This window comes from Doryrhamphus excisus, linkage group LG4, assembly GCF_037039965.1.
Source record: "Doryrhamphus excisus strain RoL-2023G ecotype Guam linkage group LG4, RoL_Dexc_Guam_v1.1, whole genome shotgun sequence".
Classification (NCBI taxonomy): Eukaryota; Metazoa; Chordata; class Actinopteri; order Syngnathiformes; family Syngnathidae; genus Doryrhamphus; species Doryrhamphus excisus.
In genome coordinates this window covers 4,029,535-4,045,657 of record NC_136360.1, presented here as the reverse complement: position 1 = coordinate 4,045,657, position 16,123 = coordinate 4,029,535, and the positions used below count along the sequence as shown (strand labels likewise).

General features: G+C 40.1%; 2 protein-coding genes across 2 annotated transcripts; both read right to left on the bottom strand.

Annotated features, from left to right (window-relative positions):
- Positions 1-643: 643 nt before the first annotated feature.
- Positions 644-8,494, bottom strand: LOC131129754 (ankyrin repeat and MYND domain-containing protein 1-like). Its single transcript, XM_058073587.2, has 17 exons — positions 8,327-8,494; positions 7,669-7,815; positions 7,410-7,601; positions 6,227-6,456; positions 5,923-6,139; positions 5,668-5,826; positions 4,583-4,822; positions 4,246-4,427; positions 3,997-4,168; positions 3,757-3,903; positions 3,563-3,670; positions 3,236-3,343; positions 3,044-3,166; positions 2,129-2,230; positions 1,789-1,946; positions 1,514-1,668; positions 644-949 (listed from the first exon to the last, which is right to left on the bottom strand). The coding sequence occupies exons 1-17, from the start codon at positions 8,492-8,494 to the stop codon at positions 768-770; spliced, it is 2,790 nt and encodes a 929-aa protein (XP_057929570.2). The 3' UTR covers positions 644-767.
- Positions 8,495-9,263: 769 nt separating this feature from the next.
- LOC131129470 (ankyrin repeat and MYND domain-containing protein 1-like) lies at positions 9,264-15,882 on the bottom strand. Its single transcript, XM_078789912.1, is given in 18 exon segments — positions 9,264-9,511; positions 9,622-9,694; positions 10,052-10,217; positions 10,984-11,085; positions 11,272-11,394; positions 11,460-11,567; positions 11,816-11,923; positions 12,150-12,290; positions 12,436-12,607; positions 12,674-12,858; positions 12,935-13,325; positions 13,448-13,539; positions 13,624-13,782; positions 13,864-14,080; positions 14,156-14,397; positions 15,042-15,239; positions 15,241-15,447; positions 15,572-15,882. Coding segments are annotated over 18 exon segments (3,036 nt in total). The 5' UTR covers positions 15,776-15,882; the 3' UTR covers positions 9,264-9,363.
- Between the last annotated feature and the right edge of the window lie 241 nt (positions 15,883-16,123).

The window sequence follows — 16,123 nt, the reverse complement described above, 5'->3', positions numbered from 1 at the left end:
TATTAAAAACAACCAGATTCGTTTATGAACCAGCTTGATGGCTTCAGCGACCGAAACCAGACTGAAACATGTGACGAAAAACTTTTCGAGAGATGATGTAAAGTTCTCATGACACTTATGAGAAAGGATACGGCATCACATTACGTCATCATATTGCATTAACACTACTTACGAATTTAATATTGTGAACTCGCATAATCCACTTCCCATACACATAGGATCCGCGGCCAGTTTGTAGTTTGACTTTTTATCTAATAATTATGAGTTTCTTATATAATAATTCAAACTTTTAGTCTCATAATTATGACTATACCATTCTCTGGCCAACCCATGAGCCAACTAGACACTTTACACTAGACACAGGTATCATCAACTTATCACCACCCCTATGTGAGTAATGGTCTGACCTTGACCTTTTCTTTTCTAAAGTATGATAAGAGGTGGATTGGGCCTCACTAAAGGCCAAGATAGAAATTGCAGAGAATGTTGGTGCAGAGATGACATTTTGGCACTGCAGCTAGTTTTCCTTGTGATATGTGATACATTTAATGACTGTATCTGCACCCACATTTAATGGTTATGTCCCTTACAAAGCAAAAAAATGGCTTGTTAATCTAAGTTCATGCAATTGCAATTAATAGGTGTAAATGTGAGAGGATGAGCCCTGTGATTTTCTGGTGATCAGTTCAGGGTGTCCTCTTGTCACCAATACATGGCCCTTTACAGGATAAGGATCCAGTAGTCTATACAATGTGTATGAATGCCCCTCAGTTGTAGCTGTAGTTTTCCTTCACATTAATAGATTGCCACTCTGAGATGTTGTCTCCAATCAGCAAAACATTGGATTTAAACTGGACATGAAACGGTCTTCTAGACAACAGGACAGATGAACCCTTCCGTCCTTTTTCAGTCTGAAACATGACTCTCTTGTCGAAGTTGTAAGCAGCTCCTGGATTGAAAGAGACGAGACAGTGTTGATACAATGTATTTAACCTTAAAAGAAAAGTGATTACAGTAATCCCTCGTTTATCGTGCTGAATTTGGTTCCAGATATAAGTGAATTTCTGTGATCTAGTCTGATGCTTGTATTACAAGAACAGGAACACTACTGGCACCTAGTGACCAGTGTAGAATACTACATGTCGTTCACAGCATCTGCAAATTGGTTTGCAGGCTATATATTTTTATTTTAGTTAATTTTCCTATTTTTATGCTTGGTTAAATACAAAAAAATTATCTGAAATATGCATTTTTTTTTACTAACAACACACCCTTTGCAACCATGAAACTGCATGTCTTATCAAATAATATATTTTTGAAAAAACATGATAGTGAATCCACAAAATTCGAAGCGCAACTTGGCGAGGGATTACTGTACTCTATGTACTGTGAATCAAAAATATTTAGCTTTAGGGGAGTAAGTATATAATTCAAGGTAAATTAACAATTCATATGATATATTATATATAGAATATATAAGAGTTATATTCACAAAAGAGACGCTGATTCTCACCTGACTCCCGCAGACACTCTTCCTTGTGTTTCTCCGCCCAGGCTTTCAGTTTACAAGTAATAGAGCAGTAAAAAACTTTGCGGCAACGAGTACAAGCTGTTAACTTCACAGTGGCAGAGCGACCACAGTGATAACAGAACTTAAATGATGGTGATCTGAGAAGAAGATTCAGAATTGGAAAATAGGAATGAATGAACGGGATGGTACGCTACTTTATATGTGTGTGTATTTTGTAACATGTGAACAGGTTTTGAATTTTCAGTGCGTTACGTTACCGTAGACACTCTTCCATTTCTAGTTGCTCCCTTTCTCTCTGGGCGGCCGCCCTTCTAAGTAGATTTGCCATCATGCTCAGCAACTGGCGTCGTATTTTAAATACTTCTCGCTCCTCCATGCTGAGAGCATGATACGGTGTGTGTGCGATACCGGAGTCCTGGATCATGACATAACAGTGTAACACAGCAACAAATATTGTGTATGTGTACATGGAGTATTTTCTTCTTTTGTTCATGCAGGATGTCAGACATTCACATGATCATTTACATCAGCATGGTGTTATTATGTTACATTATTATATTATTACTGTACAAATTTGTAAGATGTGAACCAATTTACCTGGTTGAAGGACTGGTGTGCATAGTCCACTGCAGTCCCTACGTTATCACCGACATGAACTGGCATCAAGATGTCAGCACCAGCCTTTTCTAAAATGTCCAGCTATGAAAAGAGTAGAGTAGTTTATTGTAATTTACACATTCACATACATGAAACAATTTGATCACTGCATTGGGCGTGTCACTAATGTAATTTTGTTCGGAAAAAAAGGCATAAGCTCATTCCCAATTGGTAATTAGTCAATTAATCGAGTAATCTGTTAGGCCCTAACTGGAAAACAGCAACATATATCAGGCTGCACGACCCGAGTTCAATTCCACCCTCCGGCAACTCTGTGGAGTTTGCATGTTCTCCCCGTGCATGCGTGGGTTTCCTCCCACATTCCAAAAACATGCTAGGTTAATTGGCGACTCCAAATTGTCCATAGGTATGAATGTGAGTGTGAATGGTTGTTTGTCTATATGTGCCCTGTGATTGGCTGGCCACCAGTCCAGGGTGTACCCCGCCTCTCGTCCGAAGACAGCTGGGATAGACTCCAGCACCCTAGCGACCCTCGTGAGCATAGGCGGTAGAAAATGAATGAATGAATGAATGATGATGATATCGCCATACAAGTTATGGTGTGCTCCACACAGCTGCTAGCTCAGTATGTCCGCAGTCTGGAACTTCACCTTTGGACTGTAAAATAAGGGTCTATCTATATTACGTCTCATTGTATATGTCATAAAAGCTTTGCAACTTAAGTATGGTTTAACAGTCTTTCATCCATTGCAAAGATTAGTTATTATCCTGAATCCTGCTATTGATAATACTTTTTGTTGGTATTAGAGCCTGGAAGACACTTGATATAACTGATTGTTACACTGCCCCAAAATTCAGTCAGACTTGGAACAACTATAAAAATATGATGAGTACCAGTTTTGGTCGGTCGTCATCTAAATGGTAGTTGGAGTTTCCAAGGGCACATAGGGCACTGCCCACTCCGCGACCCAAGGGTAAGTTGGGATCCGCACCTACTTTTAACAGCTCCTCCACTGCCTATACATAAAAGAAAATCATTATAACACAATAGACGTGTTAATTCTCTTTATGTGTCAGATGATTTACCATGTTATTGCCACTTGCTATAGCCAGAGAGAGCGGAGAATGTCCACTCCAAAGGAAGTCTGTGCTTGCATTGTAGGAGAGTAGGAGGGAAACTACCTTGCTGGCATTCTGTATAAAAACAAGCAGTAGGTCATTCAGAGAAAGAGCAAACTAAAGCAATTGTTTACTGTATTCGATTTCAGTGAACAAATTCATTTGAACTTAATTGTTTAGTGTATATATTTATTATTATCTTTAATATCTTGGCTTGTTTGTCCATCCATCTATTCATTTCCAGTCATTTTTTCTCAATTGTTAGCTACGTCACTCTCATTCATGCTTGCTTACACAGTGATCAGTGTCTCTCTGGCAGGCTATGTGCAAAGCTGTTTGACCTCCCTCTTTTGGACATGGCTTCTCATCCCTCCTCCATGATTGTCTTGTCAACAAGGACAGCTGTAAAAGAAACCAAACAAATATTTTGTAACATTTAAAGAATACAAAAAAAGCACTACTAAGCATTACAAAACAAAACTCCACACCCTATCAAGTTCATAGATGTCGTCTTGGTCACATGCCCGTGCATCTGGGTTTGTTAAAGCATTTATCTGTAGCAACAGTTTTGTGATTTTTGGACCTTCTGGACCTGGCAGTGCTGCAGCCACATGCAACGGATAGAAGCCTTTCCGCTACAACATAATGAAATGATAAGCACATGATGCACATAACATATCTGCAAAGGTGAAATCATTTTTTAAGATAGTAAATTGTTGGAAGGCTACCTTTGGTGGGAGAGCGATATTTGTTCGAGCTCCGCACAGTAGAAGTTTCTTGACAGTCTCAGTGTCCGCCGCCATAATGGCCAAAAACAGGACAGGTAAAGGGACTCTGCATATATTAGGGTCAGCTCCCTGATCCAATAGGAGATTCAATGTGGTCAAACGAACACGGTGCCTGGTCACACAAACAATAAATCTTTATGAATACATGGAGGAAAATGACAGAAAAAAAGCAGAACTGGTGGGACTTACATAAATTTCATTGCAGCCATTCTACGTACAGTATCCTGAGTATCAGCATCCTGGCAAAAGCCAGTTTGACTCAGAGCTTCAGCTGCTTCTTGCAGAACTTCCCCTGTGACGTTTATGTTAAAGCTGTACACGGAGCAGGTCGAGGGAAATGATTGCGCTTGGGCCTCGTCGTTACAGTCATGCTGCAAAGAAAGCAATGAGTAGAAAGCATCTCGTAAGCAGGGGTGGGCAAACTACGCTCCCGGGAGTTAATATTTTATCATTCATAGTTCATACCATATATCAACATAGAGCTAATATGTAAATTAATTATTAAAATGACATTTGTGCTCTGTACCTGAACATTTCCAGAAGGATATCCTTTCCACTTCACACTACCTAGTACAATGTGCTCATCCATCACCTGAACAGACAGTTGTGAAAGCAGCACTTCTCCCTCCCCTTTTTCACGCTCATCACAACCACTCCCCTCAGCCTCGAAAAAATCTCTCATCTCAACGGCACCTTCTTCCAAACTGGTTCTTACTTTTCCTCTTATTCCATTAGTGTAGTCCGTACTGGAGTCCACGGGGCTGATCTGTTGACACAGTAGATGTCATTTTACTGTATGTACAGTGTGGCGAGGGTTTACTGTATAGACCAGGGGTGGGCAAACTACGGCCCGGGGGCCACATCCGGCCCGCCAAGTGTTTGAATACGGCCCGCCCAATCTTTCCAAAGTATTTCATTTAAACTCAACATACAACCTGGCATCATGGCCTGAGCCAACCGTTTGATGGTTTTATCAATTTCGTTTTTTGACATGGTCTGTTGTTTACAAAGTGCTCCTGAAAAAAGGGACACAAGAACATAATAATAATAATAATAATAATTATTATTATTATTATGTTATTATTATTATTATTATTATTATTATTATTATTATTATTATTATTATTATTATTATTATTATTATTAATATATTAATGCTAATTATTATATTAATTATATATAATATTATTGTTATATTTGCATATTTTACATAATAATATAATAATAATTATTTTAATTTTATTGTAATTATTATATTTTATTATTTTTAAAATATTTAAATATAAATATAAAATAATAAATAATAGCAGATTGCATGACAATTTTACAGATACAATAATACCAGGTGGACTGTTACGTGTAAAATATATAGTCTGCCCCCCACCGTAAATTTTGTCATATCAATGCGGCCCGCGAGTCAAAAAGTTTACCCACCCCTGGTATAGACGGATGTGTTCCTCTTATTATGCCCAGTCCACACAGGTGAACTCAAGTCACACACATTTATGTGCAAATGTGATTTTATTCTTTTTTTTTTTTGGTCATTACGTGGTGGGTTGTTTTTTTTCCATACTGTCACAAATTAAAAAAAAAACAAAGGTAAAATCTTACTTGAGTTTTGGGTACAAGTCCAGCAAGCGTGCACAGAGACTGAAAAGGATAGTAGAGGACATGACATACAGACAAGGCCGTCATCCCCTCGCTATTTGCCCTGTCAATGTCAGCACCCATATCTAACAACAGCTGAATGACCTCATTATGGCAGTTTACCTGAAAAACAACCAAAAACATAACAATGAACACCTCAAAATAATAACATCTGTATACAATAACAAATAATGATCCAAAAGGTGCATAGTGTTTTACAGTGGCAGCTATCAGTGCAGTGTGTCCCTTGGAATCTGCTACATCAGGATGAATAACCCCATCGATAAGACTCTTCAAAACGGCCTGTCGTTCTCCTCTGGAAGCCTGGTTGATCAACAGCTCTGACCTCACTTCCAAAGGTCCCTTAGGTCCAAAACTGTCCCTTTCTAATGAAAGAACAGCTGAAACATCCCAGTCTAAATTGTCAGCGTGCTGTCTGAGAGAAAAACACAAATAGAATGATTGCAACACACCACCAAGTTTCCTTTTTTATTCCTGTTATGGAACCAATGTTTTTTCTGACCTGTGTTTCTGAATGTGCGCCAGCATTCGGGTTTTTAAAGGCATATTAGCCTGTGGGTCTCGTTTATAGCCTTGGTACGTGTAAAAATCAGGTTCCCATAGTTTGCCATAAAAATGTTGGTCAAACTCTTTTCTACGCTCTGGAGGCAACGGCAGATGGTCACCATTTATACAATAACTCTCAATGTCAGAGGAGAGGGTATGAAGCAGCCAGCTCTCATCTGTGTCTACCTGAGGAGATAATTGTAGAAATGAGGGGTGAAGACAAGCTTAAAAGGCATATATATTGACATGGAAGGGCTAAATGAGTACTGCATCACTAACGGCTCAGTGAGTCCTATATACGTACGTAGCTATGATCCACAAGTTATGAAAGAGTTCCGTTCATATGACGTGTTTAAAGTCTGACTTAATTATGAGTCGGAATAAAGTAACACATTAGTACGCGTGACATATGATAAAGCACTCAAAACACTAAATCCGGGCTGCACGGTAGTTGAGTGGTTAGCGCGCAGACCTCACAGCTAGGAGACCAGGGTTCAATTCCACCCTCAGCCATTTCTGTGTGGAGTTTGCATGTTCTCCGGGTACTCCGATTTCCTCCAAAAACATGCTAGGTTAATTGGCGACTCCAAATTGTCCATAGGTATGAATGTGAGTGTGAATGGTTGTTTGTCTATATGTGCCCTGTGATTGGCTGGCGACCAGCCCAGGGTGTACCCCGTCTCTCGCCCGAAGACAGCTGGGGTAGGCTCCAGCACCCCCTTGTGAGGATAAGTGGTAGAAAATGAATGAATGAACGAACACTAAATGCAAGAAATAAATGAAACTAATTGAAAAAAAAACACGACGTTGCTTAGTTATCACTGTCGCTTTCATAGGGGCAGATCCTTTAACATGCTCAAGGATACTGTATGATTTGTGACCTGACAGTGATGTGGAGTGTAATACAGTGTTGTCATTTCTGTCTGTGAATTGTAATAATTTTACGGACCTCTACGCTTTAGATTTTGGAATAATTGAGAAGTGTAAATCCATATCTGCCAGAGTCTAGTTATTCAAAATTTCTGTAGAGGTTGAAGCTTGGAAATATCAATTTCTTTATGCAAGTGATGCATTTATTTAAGTGCAAAGAGTCAACTATAGATAACATGTGGGAAGGAAGATTGCTATGAACAAATTACTTGAATGTGACAAGGTGCAGCAGTAGTTTCATCCAAGTAGTCAGCATATTCAAAGTTTTTCAGGCTGAAGCTGTCTTGTACAGAGTTGCATAGTTGTAGCAAATGTTTCCCATGCCAATGACCCACATCCTGATGTCCTGATGGTTTACTAAGCACACCTGGACCGAACCTCTGGTCTGCATGGTACAAACCCTGTGAAAGAGATGAGGAGCTAGTTGGCACCAATTACTCTCCATAATGTCAATACTATTTAGGGTACCTTAAATGTAGCTCCATCTGGAAACAGTTGTTGTCCATATCCTTCTCTCCAGTTGAGGTAAAATTTACCAATGAATTTGTGGCCTGATGGCCAGCAGTATACTCCATCACCATGTCTGTAGTCTTTGTAGAATGAGCCTTCATAGAACTACAAGCACAAGAAACAACAAATAATGTTACTTTTCTAACAGATAAGTCAGAACAGTAATGCATTGAACACACAACATGTACTTGTGGTTTGGGACAGGTGGTTTTTCTCAGCGCCGTGGCTTAGGTGGTAGCTTGTAGTAATTGCCGTCCAACAAACATTAATCAAACGTAATAATTTTTTCTGGGTACATGATACCATACAGCATCCATATCAAACTTGCGCGGGCCGCACTAACATTAAACTTTCATATCAAGGCGGGGGCCTCAAACTAGTGTCCTGCGGGTCACATTTGGCCCGCGGGCCGCGTGTTTGAGACCACTGGTCTAGACTCCATGCCAAGTCCTTAAAGGTGTACTACCACCCTGACTGTTGCTCAACCTGTTAGCTCGTGCAATTAGCAACCTGTTTGTCTCATAGAAGATCAATGGCAGTAAAAGACGTTTAGCCGCTGGTTTGATGTGTTTCTCTTACCACAATATTAGGGAAATCTCTCTCAATTCCATCTTACCTCTCCACTTTTCCAGGTGTATCTTCCCTTGCCGTGTTTGAGGCCATTAAGAAATTCGCCCTCGTATTTAGAGCCGTCAAGAGACTCCTGAACATCAAATCCCTGTCGTCTTAGCTCATTGACTCCGGTGCTCGGACTCCGTGGCCCAGCCGAGTCACTTGACAACATTTTAACCGGAAACCCCTAAAATAAATGGATTGGTACGTCGAGCATCGACGCTTTTTAGTTGACAAAAGTCGCCCTGTTACTCTCGTGTTTCGTGACAAAAAGTGCGATCAAGTGAGACATCCAAAATACACGCTTTGTTTAGAAAAAGACATGTCTTCACAGACAGGGATGCTATTATTGTGAAAATGACACCGGCGTCATTGCAAAGACATCTGACAGACAAAGACGTCCGTCAGACAGCCCGAGAGAGGTGGCTGTTAATTCAATATATTTGTCACATTACTTGAAAAAAAGAAAGTTGAATAGCAGTCTTATAAATGCAATCAAAACAGCAGGGGAAGTAGCCTGAGACACATTTGAGGAGTTGAGTTTGAAGGTGTTTTGTGGCATGATATATGAAATTAATAAACCCTTATATTTGACTGCAGGTAGCCCAAAAGCGTCCGTCTTTTTTATGTACACTTTCTATAAAGACAGCACTCAACCTAGACAACAGGCACTACTCATTATTTGATGTAAATTTTAATTTTGTGCAATTTAATTAATACCAAATGCTCAGTTGAATAGATTAGCATAAAAAAGCCAAGACGATGTTGAGTATTTTGATTATAGCACCATAAAACTATGCAAAATCTAAAATATTTGTAACTAATATCACGCTGATAAAAAAAAAAACACAAAATAGCAACATAAATGGAAAGATAGAGATAGAAACAGCAAAAATTACGGTACAGCCTGTCCACCAATAGTTTATTCAGAACATTTTATTGGGTCAAATAAAATCAGGCATAAGCTCATTTTGCAGCATGTCACATCTTGTTAGTCCTGAGGTTACTTTGTAAAAAAGCGCTCTGATTCCCACTTGACTATTACCGACACTCTTCCTTATGTATCTTATCCCAAGCTTTGAGTTTACAGGTTGCAGAGCAGTAAACAACTTTGCGGCAACGAGTACAAGCAGTTAACCTCACAATAATAGAGCGACCACAGTGGTAGCAGAACTTAAATAATGGGGTCCTGGGAAATAGATGAAGAGTTGAGAATTAGTACCGACGTACAGGATACGAAAAACAATGGGTCATTATGTGTGCCAAATATGGAAAGGTGATGAATTTTTGTTACTGTACCTTTGTTTCACTGCCATGGAAAGTCCACTTTGATTGCTTGAGCTTGATTTGGCATCATCAGAAAAATTGTCACCTATGAGGAACAATACAAACATCTGTGTTTTTGGGTTAATGTCCTTTAAAACAGAGGTTCTCAAATGGTCTCAACCACATTTTCCAATGGTCATTAAGTCACAACCCACTTTTATTAAGTCTTTTCACATTATTGTATATTTTTTTATATTATTTTTATTTTTTTACACAAAATAATTTTTTTAAGTCATTCTAATTTGTCTTTATTTTACTTATTGGTTATTGCACATTACTTGTTTTAATTTGTTTTTGACCCACCTAGAATGTATCCGCAACATAATTTTGAGACAGTTGAGAACCACTGCTTTAAAAACTATGAGCAATTATGAAATGCGTCACATAAGTATTGTCCACCTACGATTCAGTATGAGGTTGCCTTCTTTTTCCAACTGCTCTTTCTCTCTCTGAATAGCAGTCTGTCTCAGCAGATCTCCCATCATGCTCAGAAGGTTGCGACGTACTTTGAATGTTTCTCTCTCCTCCATGCTGAGAGCATGGAATGGTGTGTTGGCAATACGCAAGTCCTAGACCATAGTGTTAGAGTATTGAACACAACTAAGTCTACATGCACATAAAAGTAAATGTTTTCATGCAAGACACTTCTGTTAATTTACATTAAAATAGTCTAAATGAACATAAATAACAGATGTAGGGGTGCTCCGATCAATCAGCCACCAATCGGTATCGATACTTGCTTAAAACGCCAATCAGCCCTTTCCCCGCTGTAGCATTCAGTACAACCATGTCTGCCGTGTATGGGACACCTTGCCAAAAGTGCCTAAAAAAATCTCACCGTGGTGGCGCTTGTGCGGCATTTGGGGGCTAGGACTTGGCAGGTTGTGGTGAGTTTTCGGGGTTCACGATGTGATCATTCGTTGAGCAGCGGCTAAAGCCCCGGTCCCAACCCTCTGTACTTGCAAGTGTGGGCAAAATTTGGGGATGAGTACCACCTCAGTACAGATTTGGGAGCATGCAGACAGCACTTTTAGTGCAGGAGGAACTTTTGTTGTGTGCCGGGCTGTGTCAGGTTTTGGCATTTTGTCTGTGACTAGGGGACAGAAGAGGGAGTCTGCTGCAAAACATTGGTGACCCCCAAATATAGCCAGTAATACATTTAAACATTTACACTGCATCAATGTGATCGGTATTGGTATTGGCTGATTTCACTCATGGAATATCAGGATCGGTATCGGCAGCATAAAACCCTGATCGGAACATCCCTAAAGAGAAGAAACGTTCCATTATATAATAATCCTTTAAATTCGGTTGAAATATATAAAGTTGTGGTACCTGATTGAAGGAGTTATATGCGTAGTCGACGACATTTCCAATAGAGTCGCCGACCTGAACAGGCATCAGCATGTCAGCACCAGCCTTTTCTAACATGTCCAACTATGTCAAACACAGACAGAGACATAATAAGACAAGTATTATAAAATTAGTATTTTAAACACGTAAAAGAAGTACAAGACATAATATGAAAAAACTAATGTTGAGGCAGAAAGTCATCACCAAGACTGCAACAAACATTTCAATGTTAATTGACGATGTTCTATCTACTTGTGTGTGGGTAAATACCAATTTTGCTCGTTTGCCATCTAAACGGTAGTTGAAGTTACTGAGGGCACAAAGGGCGTTACCCACTCCACGACCCAAGGGAAGGTTGGGATCAGCACCTGCTTTTAAGAGCTCTGCTACTGCCTACAAGTAAAAACCACAGGTTAATTAATAACACGGCATAGGAAGACTGTGTCTAAAGCAGTTACCATGTCATTGCCACTTGATATTGCTAGAGAAAGAGCTGAATGTCCACTCCAAAGGAGGTCAGTTTTGGCCCCGTGGGAGAGCAAGAGGGATACCACTTTGCTGGCATTCTGCACAAAAACAAGCAGGGTAGCTGATTAAAAAGACCAAATATGGTTGTGTGTTTTTTGGCCTTGAATATAACATCGGATAAATGACTTCGTCATTCATACTACTTAGTATCCAATATCAAAAAGTCTAAATGTGACTGTGGCATGCATATACATAACTAGCAACTGCCCCTGCACAGATTCATGTATTAGTGTGTTACATACAATTCCATTGTGGTCATTCCAAAACATTGCTGTTATGAACTCACACGGTGATCAGTGTCTCGCTGGCAAGCCATGTGCAGAGCTGTTCGACCTCCTTCTAAAGGGCATGGCTTCACACTCGTCTGCAATGATTTATTTATCATCATGGAAACCTTCTTAATAGTAAAACAGTTTAATCTTTACAAGTTGAACAACTTGAACACATACAGTACACACCATATCAGGTCGGCAGAGCTCATCCTGGGTACATGGCTGCACATTTCGATCAGATGGCTTCTCGGCCCTTCGTGTTTTTTTGGTCATCATGGAAACCTGCAGAGCAGTCTGATAGAAATCATTATTTGAGCAATTTGAGTATGGCTATATGCAGATACATACCTTATCATGTAGATAAATTCCATCATGGTCGCCTGCCCGTGCATCTGGGTTAGCCAAAGCATGCAAAAGCAGTTCTGTGATTTTGGGACCTTCTTGGCCTGGCAGTGTTGCAGCCACATGTAGAGGGCAAAGTCCTTTCCACTGCAACACAGTGAAATGGTTGTTTACATCAACAGTAGAAAGTCGCATGTGCAAGGTAAAAAAATAGACAAAAATTAGTGACAATGAATGTTGGACATTGGTCATGAAACAAAGACTTATATAAAGTAATAATTTAGTTTGGTACCTCCGGTGGGAGAAAGATATCTGTTTGAGCTCCACACAGTAGAAGTTTCTCGACAGCCTCAGTATCTGCTCCCATAATGGCCAAAAACATGACAGGGAATGGGACGCTGGAAATGTTGGGGTCAGCTCCCCGATCCAATAGCAGCTTCAGTGTGCTCAAACGAGCACGATGCCTACTTACACAAACCTAATAAATCTATATGGACACACAGTGGACAAAATAAATAGATATGACTTACTCCAACTTCATTGCAGCCATTCTGTGTACAATCCCCTGAGTATAAGAGTGTTGGGAGCATCCAGTGTGACTCAGAGTTTCAGCTGCAGTTTGCAGATCATCCTCTGTGACCTTTATGTTGTAGCTGTACATGGAACAGGTCGAGGAAAAGGATTGTGCTGGGGTCACGTCTTTGTCAATGTTGTGCTGCAAACACATGAGAAGAAAAAAATGTGAAGGGCTAAAAGTGGACAATTTAAAAACAGGATGTCTCTGCTGTCACCTTAATTGATGAATATTCTTGCCACTCCATATTACCCAATACAATGTGGCCATCCATCACCGGAATGGAGTGCTTTGAAAGTAGCGCCTTCTCTTTCTGGTTCTTCTCATCTTCCTCCCAGCTTCCAGCCTCATTAAAATTTGTCATAACTATATTTCCACTTTCGCTCAATTCAGCATCTTTACTTCTGGTTTTTATTTCACGCTCTGCATCATTTCCTACACTATAAGCATCTTTCCATTTTCTCTCTTGTCCAGTTTGAACTTTGTCTTCTCTGTCCTTTTCCTGAAAGTGATATACTCCAGGGGTCATGGGTCCACTTAGGCCACTTGAAAGCTCACTGCACATGTTGGGATGAAACCAGATACATCCTGATAGATCTTCTCTTGTCCTGTTTGAAAAAGAAAATCCATTTTGCACAGTGAGTGGAAAATGTACACAAACACTTTGCCTCAAAGTGTCTGGAGATTGTAGTGTAAGATCATAAAGACTTTATACTATATATATGCCTACTGATCAGAGAGGTGATCCTGGCTGGTCTGGTGTGTATCACTTGTCTGATGTCTGTTGTTTGGGCTGGATGAGTCAGTAGTGAAGTCACATACCTGTATGACATGTAAATAAACTCATATCAATCAGTTCCAGAGACATTGAAAAATACTACATAATGTACAGTTATGTATTCTTACACGTGCTTTGGCTGGAGGTCCAGAAAACATGTACAAAGACTGAAAAGGATAGTAAAGTACATGACACACAGACAAAGCTGACAAACCCTCATAATTGAGCTTGTCAATATCAGCACCCATATCTAACAACAAGTGAATCACATCATCATGGCAGTTCACCTGTATATGAAAAAGAGCATTAGTAAAAAGAAGCCAATGATGAGCAAGCAATTGTTAAAGAAGATATTACTATGATATTACTGTGGCGGCAATCAGTGCAGTGTGTCCCAGAGAATCTTCTACATCAGGGTGAACAAGGCCATCCAGAAGAATCTTTAAAACAGACTGTCGTTCTCCTGTAGCAGCTTGCCGGATCAACAGTTCTGATGTGACTTCCAGGGGTCCCTTAGGACCAAAACTGTCCCTTTTTAATGAAAGAATTGCTGCAACGTCCCAGTCCAAGTTTTCAGCCAGTCGTCTGAAAACACACATCATTATATTTCACTCTTAAGGCTGTTAACATGTATTTATAGTACATTTATCTGTAGCGGACCTGTGTTTGTGAATGTGAGCCAGTATTCGGGTTTTTAAGGGCAGAGTGGAGAGTGGGTCCCTTTTGTAGCCTTGGTATGGGTGATCATCTGGTTCCCACAACTGGCCATAAAAATGTTGGTCAAACTCTCTTCTTTTCTCCGGGGGGAAGTGTAGGTGGTCACTATCCGAAGAGTAATACTCAATCCCAGCTGGGAGAATGGTATTATCGTCCTGTAGCAGCAAATTATCATGTTTCTTTGGCTAAGGGAGTGGAAACAAAGTCAAATTTCCATTATTTGAAGGTAAGCTACACATTCAATTGTGAATGTTGTCACGTATGACATGAGAAATTATTACTATGGAATCTTAATGGAAAAATTACAGCACTTACAGTTATACTTTGTGTGTGTGTATATATGCATACATTGTCTATCGTGAACTTGTAATCACAGAAACACATTTAAAACAAAATAACAGCTATTTTATCTTCATCCCATAGTGCATTTCGCCACAGCAAAACATTTAATTGGTTATGGTTGCAATGCTGGCTCTGTTCACCAGATACAGCCAGAGGAACCCAGAGGGAGGCTGACATCATTGCAGCTCCCCAGTGGGAATAACCAATGAAATGTTTTGCTGGGAGCGTTCTCATAGTTCAAATAACCACAAAATGCCATTTAATGATGTGGATGTATATGTACAAATCTGGTTTTAATGGGTGCAGCTTAAAAAATTCTCGAAATTACGGTATGTTTTTTTTCTCTTCATGATACATTTTTTTAGATGATGCGACTTATACTCTGCAGTGACTTCCAGTCTAGAAAATAAGGCAATACAGTGAATCATTTAATCAAATCATAGAGTTCTGTTGTGTGGTAAAATGTTGTAATTGTGTGGTAGTTTACCTGATTTTGATATGATGCAGACGTTTGCGCTAAGTCGTCAGCATATCCAGAGACATTTTTCAGGCTGAAGCTGTCTTGTACAGAGTTACAAAGTTGTATCAGATGTTTCCCATGCCAAAGTCCCACATCCTGACGTCCTGATGGCTCACTAAGAACACCTGGACCGAACCTCTGGTCTGCATGGTACAAACCCTGTGAAAGAGATGAGGAGCTAGTTGGCACCCATTACTCTCCATAATGTCAATACTATTTAGGGTACCTTAAATGTAGCTCCATCTGGAAATAGCTGCTGTCCATATCCTTCTCTCCAGTTGAGGTAAAATTTACCAATGAATTTGTGGCCTGATGGCCAGCAGTATACTCCATCACCATGTCTGTAGTCTTTGTAGAAAGAACCTTCATAGAACTACACAGTTGAAACAGTGGAGGATTTCACTCACTAACAAGGGAATGTACATGCTGTGAAGGAGGGCTAAATAAAAACACAAATTCTAGCTAGTTAACAGTATATTTCCCTCAGTCCACCTTACCTCTCCACTTTTCCAGGTGTATATCCCCTTGCCGTGTTTGAAGCCATTAACAAACTCTCCTTCATATCTGGAGCCGTCGAGAGACTCCTGAACACCGACTCCCTGTCGTCTCTCTCCACCGACTCTTGTGCTGGGATTCCCAGCCTGCCGCTCCTTAGCACCTCGCCCACGGGCTGCCCCAACACCTTGGCGGTTTGGCAACATGGGCCTTTGTTTTCTGCTGAAAATTCCACTGGAACTCGGGCAATTAAAATAATAACTCGTAGTAGTATCGGCTTTTAAAAAGTTTGGGCCCCCCCCCCCTGCGCTTTCTTCTGGTTGTCGGGACAACTGTTGAATTCTGTGGAGGAGTGGTGCCGTTTGCTAGCGCGCATGCGCATGCCTGGTTTCGGACCAGTCACTCACGTATCTTAAATAATTATCATTCAGTGTAGTGGAGCTGTTAAATGAATTAAAATCAATTAATCTACTATATAATTAATAAATGCAGTTATTTCCACAACATAAATTTCATTTACTACAAATGATGTATGAATAATCTTCCATTTCAGT

What these genes read in the sequence shown, in the direction of transcription:
- LOC131129754 (XM_058073587.2), bottom strand. Translation starts at nt 8,494, where the DNA reads ATGTTGTCAAGTGACTCGGCTGGGCCACGGAGTCCGAGCACCGGAGTC. An exon ending in TAGCAAGTGGCAATAACATG is followed by an intron (nt 3,167 to 3,235) that starts GTAAATCATCTG and finishes TTTTATGTATAG; the next exon opens with GCAGTGGAGGAGCTGTTAAA. An exon ending in GAAATGGAAGAGTGTCTACG is followed by an intron (nt 1,669 to 1,788) that starts GTAACGTAACGC and finishes TCTTCTTCTCAG; the next exon opens with ATCACCATCATTTAAGTTCT.